The sequence below is a fragment of the Phaethon lepturus genome, unplaced genomic scaffold (genome assembly GCF_000687285.1).
Source record: "Phaethon lepturus isolate BGI_N335 unplaced genomic scaffold, ASM68728v1 scaffold14337, whole genome shotgun sequence".
Classification (NCBI taxonomy): Eukaryota; Metazoa; Chordata; class Aves; order Phaethontiformes; family Phaethontidae; genus Phaethon; species Phaethon lepturus.
In genome coordinates, this window is record NW_010552608.1 from 1 (window position 1) to 7,127 (window position 7,127).

Below are 7,127 nucleotides of genomic sequence, written 5' to 3' on the forward strand. Positions count from 1 at the left end.
CGGCGGCCGTTGGCACTGTGAGGAGTGCTGTGAGGAACGTCGCCATCGCGCCTCAGCGTTCGCGCCGACCGCCTCGGAAGTAGGCCCCTCTTTGAGGCCCTCGCACCGAGGTGGGTCGTCTGAGGGCTGGGCAGCCGGTGTTATGACTATGGTAGTGGGAGCGGGGTGGCGTTACAGCGGTGACTCAGCGTGACTCAGACCTAGACATCTGCCTGAACACCTTGGCAAATACAAGAAGTTCTCATGTGAAGTCTGTGGAAGTCATTGGAAATCTCTTACTGACTCTTCCAGGACCCCAGATAGGCCCTGGGGCTGCTGACTCGTGTTAAGTGATCTAAGAAATGGGCATCTCCTCCAGCTGCTCTGACCCAGGACCTTTCCTGCCCAGGGACCTGGGGCCTCTGTCCAGGCTGAGGGATGCAGCTGCTGCTTTCCGGTTTGCAGGCTCTACTGGTAACAAAGCTGAGCATGTATTGCAGACATGGCTGGCCACACAGGCTGCCACAGATGAGGCACTGCCTTCAACAGCACCTACGTACAGGACTTGCAAAAAACATAAGCACAGCCAAGACGCTTTCTTCTTTTGTCTGGTAGTGATAAAAGTTCACTAGTGCAGGCAAACTCGAACCACTCTCTAGGTTCATGAGCACGCACACATTTGCAGATCCCTCAAGCAGCAGCATGGCCCCCCTGTCTGTCCACACCCCTGCACAGATCCCAGGCACCGTTACCTGCCTCTTGGGTCCCCTACTTGCCTACTAGTCCAGCCTGATGCTTGCTAGCAAATGTGCACCCACATAGTTGTCCCTCACGCACCCCATGTTCACAAGTCTCCACCAGCACAGACGCCCCTGCTCACTTGATACCTTGGCCTGGACCAGAGGCCCCCCCTACTCACCACCTAATCCAACTTAAAGTTCTCTAGCAAGTATGGATACATGTCCCTCATACACCTGGATTGGGGAAGATGCAGACACCTCTCCTGCCCAGCAGCTGGCACCAGGCACACAGGTTGTCACCCACAGCCCTGCTCCAACTGCTGGCATGGAGCCCTTCACTTGTGCCAGCCCTCCCTCAGCAGCTGATTTTTCAGGAGAGAGACAGCTCCTGCTGCAGTGGTTGGAAGTTAAAGACCCCCATTCACTCCAGCAGCTGACACCACAGGCCAGGGGCACCTATTCCCCTGGCCTGACTCCAGGAGCCGGCACCAGTTTTTACTCACACAGGTCTCACCAGTAGCTGGCACTTAGTCCTTGCAGCACATGCACACATGGGATAGAGAGTGAGATTACACAGATAGTTAAGAAAAGATGTAGTAAGAAAATACAAGAAGGTGGCACAGGGCTCAGTCAGGCAAGCATACTGACTGGCCCTGTTTTACATGCAACTGGCCTCTTTTATACTCCTTTCTGTCTATTCCCATCTTTGTTGCTCCCCGCTCCCTTTCCCCTGCACATCCCTCAAGGGCTCTATCGATTCCTACAGCTCTCTGAGTCTTGGGTCCCCTTGGTTTACAGTCATCAGTTACAAAGTCCAGGTTGATCTCCCGGGAAGTGGCGCCTGTAGTTTCTTGATAGCTCACCAATTAGTGTGAGTGGTGAGGTTTGTTTCTTGTCATGGTCTCTATGTTCATTCTGTCAGGTCTGGGTCTCTGTATATTTTGTTTCTGGTTTTCCCTTTTTCCCTTATTTTCCCAACTGACAAGGTCCCAGATCAGATAACCTTGCTGGAATAAACGTTCTCACACTCCCACATGCCCTCATTAATTAGTGTGACTGACCAGGTTTGGTTCTCATCACTGCCTCCCTTATTATTTGCTGGTCAGGTTTGTGTCCCCATATGCTCGTTTTATTGCTTTCCTCCCTTTCTTATTATCCCTTGTTGCACTGAAAAAGGTCCTTGACCAGATGCCCTTAAAGGAGCAGACACTCTGCTCCCACATACCCTTACAACTTGTATAAGCATTAAGGCAACTGCCATATGCAAGCCCAGGCTAATTAAGATTCCATAGGAATTGTGCTATGATTCACATTCAAAAACTGTTTTCCCAAAGACAAAACTGAGGTATGTGAAATCTCACTACTTCCCCTAAATTAAGAGTAGGCAAACATTGTCATCTTAGCAAAGTCCACTTCACTGTTCAATGATTCCCTTCAAATTAAAAGTCAGCATTATGCTGACTATTTTCATACCATTCTCTTGCATTCTTTCATTTGCCTATATCTGTCTGCTGTCTTTTGTCTCTTCCCTGAATTGCAGGCTGTCTGGAGTACAGCTCATCTCGTACTTTTGTACAATGAAACCAGCTTTATGCATGGAACTCAGAGTCACTACAATAGACAGAGAGTACATTTTTTAAAGGGCTTAAATAGCAGCCTAAAAATATCAGGATGGTGCTTTTATTATTTGAAATCACCAAGCTGGCACTTTAAATATATGACCTTTTTATATATATATATATATATATATTTTGCGCAGGAGCACCTGTGGACAGGCTGTCCGAATTAATGGTGACTCAGGAAGTGCAACACATATCTAGATGTCTTGAAAAAGCACATTCATTAGATTAATTCAGTACATCCTATAAAGAAGTACTTAACACTAGTAACATGTAAGTTATCATAAGACATTCATTATAGTTTAGCATTTATTAAGATCTAATGATATTGCTCATAATATTGATTGTCTAAAGTCCCAGACTGACAACAGTTCTCATCAAACATCACTGAGCATACACAGGGCATGAAAAATTCTGTAATGGCTGCAACAGAGCCCTTTGCAGCAAGGGAGACAAAAAAAAGTTGAGATCAAAGACTACACTAAAGATTTAAAATAAAGATATATGCTCAGCATGTTAATTTGTATGTGACACCTCATAACTGGGTGGGAAAGTCATGTGTGTTCCCCCTCTTTTTTTTCAGCAAATGGCTGCATTCAATTACAAAATGCTGCAGAGCCTGGTAAAAGAATGTTTAGAGTGCTGAACTGCAAGAAATAGTGTTGCCAGAAAAGAGCCCTTGGGAATATTTTTATTGATCTTTAATAAAGTGTATGCAGTAGGAGATGAAAGGCCCTTTCTTTGTGTGCTAATGGCTCTCATACAGTTACATGACAGAGATGCAGATTTTTGCTATTTCCACATTATGACAACAATAATTCTTGATATCATTTTCCCAAAGATTTGTATGCTATGTAGGATTTTTTTTTTTCCTTTTCTGCTTTTCTAACAGACTAAGGGCATTTGTGCATTTGAAAAGACATCAACTTTTCAAACTCTCAGTTGATACAGGAACTTGCTAAGTAAGGAAGTTTTACTTTGTGCACAGGATTTGGAGGCAGCATACTACCCTTAGGAAATTGGACTGTTCATCCTCTCACTGCAAAATCCAGAAGCTTTTTCTCCTTCCTTGAAGGTACCTTCCTAATTATGAACCTGAAAACCAGGAAAGGACTAATTTCTGATCTTATCTGCTAGACATGACAGTGTTCTGTGTGTTTTGCTTACAGAAGCAACATAAAGTTCTATTTTAGTAGCAGAATAAGATACACTCAGGAAAGCAAATGCAGTGAAATTCATGTATCAGGTAGAAGTCAAATGTTTCCTATTTTTTTGAGACATAGTTCAAATCCATCCCTGGTGAGTTTCTATTGACTCTGCAATTTTTTTTTTATTGCTTATTTTATTCTTTTTTTTTTTTACAGTCTGCGTTTCATCTTGTCCCAGTTCTTCTGCTCTGTTCAGGTTTAGCAGTTGATTAACCTATTTACTATTTCCTAGCAGACTGAACTAATGAGTTTTGTGTGAGGAGAGAGTCCATGACAGTCAGTGCGGATTTTGATTAAGCAAGGGTAGAATAGGAAGAGTTTTGGTAGATTGTGTGTCTTGCCTCCTTATCCCATCTAATTTATTTCTTAAGCCCTCTTCTTTGTCATGTCCACTGTGGCCATGTGACTGGTAGCACATTTCTCCTTTCCCTTCCTCTCCCACTCTCAGTGTTTGCTCTTCTTCAGTAACAGACCAGTTCTTTTGTGGTTCCTGGTTTGGTGTCCCTTCAGTAGAAAAAAAAAAAAAACTGCCTGTCCCAAGGCATCAGTAGCTGTGACGACATGAAATTAAAACAATTACTGTTTTGTTTTGGTTTTTTTTTTTGTTAATGCATTAGTGTGATTAGTGTGTACAAATAAATTTTAGGCAGCACTGTTAAGGTGGCAAAAATGTAATAGTTTCCTAGATATAGAAGTATAGGTTTGTTTGAGGTCAAGTAGTGCATTTAATTTCATTCCAGCTGCTTATAACGTTTTTCTTTTTTAATGTCAGACTTTGAAGGGAAGATAATATTGTACTGTCTGTAATTCCTTTATTTTTAAATTTTGTCTACCCATTTCTGTATGTCCCTAACAAAATGCTTGCTTCTGTCTTCTCTGTTTCATTTTCAAAAATCTAATTTCAGGAAAAAGTCTGACGTTTCTGGAGTCATGGCTAAAGCTGACATCAAACCAAAATCCATACACCATGCCAAAAAATGGTCAGATGTTGTAGAGAACTTATACAGATTTCAGCAAGCTGGATATAGAGATGAGGTTGAATATAAACAAGTAAAACAAGTTGATATGGTAAGATTTAGAATTCTGCAAGAGTTATTACTTTAAACTGCTGTCTCATGTTAAATGATTAAATAAAAATAGAGGTGCTGCTTATTTCCTTTCATTTAGACTAATTTCAGATTCTTTTTTTTCCTCCTGGGTCTGACTTGAATTCTTGAGCTATTATTAACTGCAGAATAACTTATTTCACAGAAGTGAAACTGAAACACTACCCAGCCTGTGTTTTTGTTCCCCCTCTCATGCATTTAGAAGCATTATCAATTTCTTTGAATAGATGTAGCTGCTATCTAAAAGAATAATTCATCTTTGAGCAAAGGAATATGTCAAAGTTAGTTCTCTGTGAACTTTCCTCATTACTCTGCCAATGAGGTCAGTCCTGTGTCATTGCTACTGACTTTGGTTTTATGGTTGAATTGTGTGGTAGCATAATCAGACTTCGTGCACCCTCAAAACTTGGTTTCTGTTGAAACTGTCCACAATAGAAATATTTAATGCCAACTGTGGTAAAGGGAGTTCTGACAGGCTTTTATCAACTGAGAATGTCAAAGTCTTGGTCCTCTGCTCACTGTAGTTGATGGCAATGCTCCCTAGCACATCAAATGACGTAATGAATAATGGCCAGATATTCAGTGGCTACTTGAGATTCAAAATAGCAACCAAGAGGTTAATACAGCAAAGAACACATTATCTTTATTAGAGCTCTGTAATTTATCTTCCAAAGCAGCATATATAGTATGAAAAATCCACTTTTAAAAGATCTTAACCTCCTGTGCACATAAGTGCAGAAGGTTCCCAAGAAAGTTACTCCTCATCCAGTTAACTCAAAACATAGCACAATGTTGATGTGCATAATAAGATGCCGTTTATTCTTTTGTCATGGGCTCATAACACTGTAAAGGCCATGGTATAAATTCCTTTAAGTGTGCAAAAGCAAATCCTGTGATTAGTGTGGTAGGATCAGCCTGTTTAAGATTTATGGCAGGGCATAACCATAAATAATTAAACCCTGGTAGAAGTTAAAGAACACCGCTTACTCAATGTAAAATGGACATGCATTCTGTTCAAATTTGCCAGGATCTGGCAGTGGTTCTCTTTCAATTTTTCATTTTGAAATGTCTTGTTTACTCCATATTATGTTTCCATAATGCAGTTGTTATTAAGGATGCAATTATAATGTAGGTGTAATGAATATTAAGGCTCTTATGTTTAGACAGAGAATGCAAATAACTCAGCTGTATGTCCAAAGTAATAAGGTAAGTGTTGAAAGTACCACTTCTGGGATTCTCCAATTAGAGAACGCTCTAGTTTGACATCCTATTGTCAACCCTGCCTAGAACTGTAATAAGATCCTTATTACCTGATTTTTAAGGTTCAGTTTGATCAGAAATAGTCATAGGTGTTCAAGCTGCAGATACCTACTAAAGCCGTAAAGCTGTTGCACATACAAGTGCTCAAGCCTTTAGTTTAAAGCTTCACATTGTGGAACACTGAAGAGCACCAGGATGGTGCTGGTTTTTCCTGCAGGATGGATCCTGCTGTCTTTGAGGCTACGATACATACAACTCACTTTATTTTTATGAAATTGCTGATAAGAGGCCCATTTTTCATGGTCAGAAGGATCCCAGAGAAACCCTTAATTGTGTCAGTCTTACAGAAGTGGAATCTTTCAGCCTCTCAGATTACTGAGATCAAGAGCATCAATGTTTTATTCCTAAATGAGGTATTTGAAAAGCCTTGACTAGTCCACTTTTTAAATTACTCTAGTCTATCAGATATTCTTAGATCCTTATTTATAGACTTTTGTAATCACGTAATTCTTTACACTAGACCAGAAAACTGGTTTCTGACATCTTAATGTTTTTTAAAGTTAAGCGAATTAATAGCAATAGTGTTCAGATGCAAATGAGGTTTTTGCATGGAAGTATACCCTATATTCTTTGTAATCTAATGCACAAACATCATTCAATGTGAGCATGTTCAGGTGAATGTAATAACCTTTTTATTTGTAGGTAGAGCGTTGGCCAGAAACTGGGTTTGTTAAGAAACTTCAGAGAAGGGACAATACGTTCTATTACTACAATAAGCAAAGAGAATGCGACGACAAGGAAGTCCATAACGTGAAAGTTTATGTGTACTAGTTTTGTTATTGTTCTAATTTTTTTGTATTTTTTCAGAAATCTGTTTGTTAGAATCTGTAAGTAAATGAGATTTGTGTAATCTGACTTACCGTAAGTATCAATGTAATTCTTGGATAGAAGTGGGAATACAGGAAATGTAAAGAAGCCTGGCAATGTAGGCGTAGGAATTTCATTTTTTTTCCTGCTATAACCAAAAGTCTTATTATCCCTCATTTTCCTAGCTACAAATGCTTTGACATAAAGATAAAAATCTGGTAAATGGGCATCATATATTTGGTTTAACTGTGTGTAAAGCTACATTATAAGTACAGGCATCAATCTTTATTCAAACCAATATAGTCTTCTTGACACTGGCTAATGCCAGCCACAGTCTCTTGGTATAGC

The 7,127-nt window shown here is 40.3% G+C and overlaps 1 protein-coding gene across 1 annotated transcript; it reads left to right on the plus strand.

Annotated features, from left to right (window-relative positions):
- The first annotated feature begins 2,507 nt into the window (after nucleotides 1–2,507).
- MEIG1 (meiosis/spermiogenesis associated 1) lies at nucleotides 2,508–6,743 on the plus strand. Its single transcript, XM_010291275.1, is given in 3 exon segments — nucleotides 2,508–2,611; nucleotides 4,452–4,614; nucleotides 6,615–6,743. Coding segments are annotated over 3 exon segments (396 nt in total).
- Nucleotides 6,744–7,127: the final 384 nt, after the last annotated feature.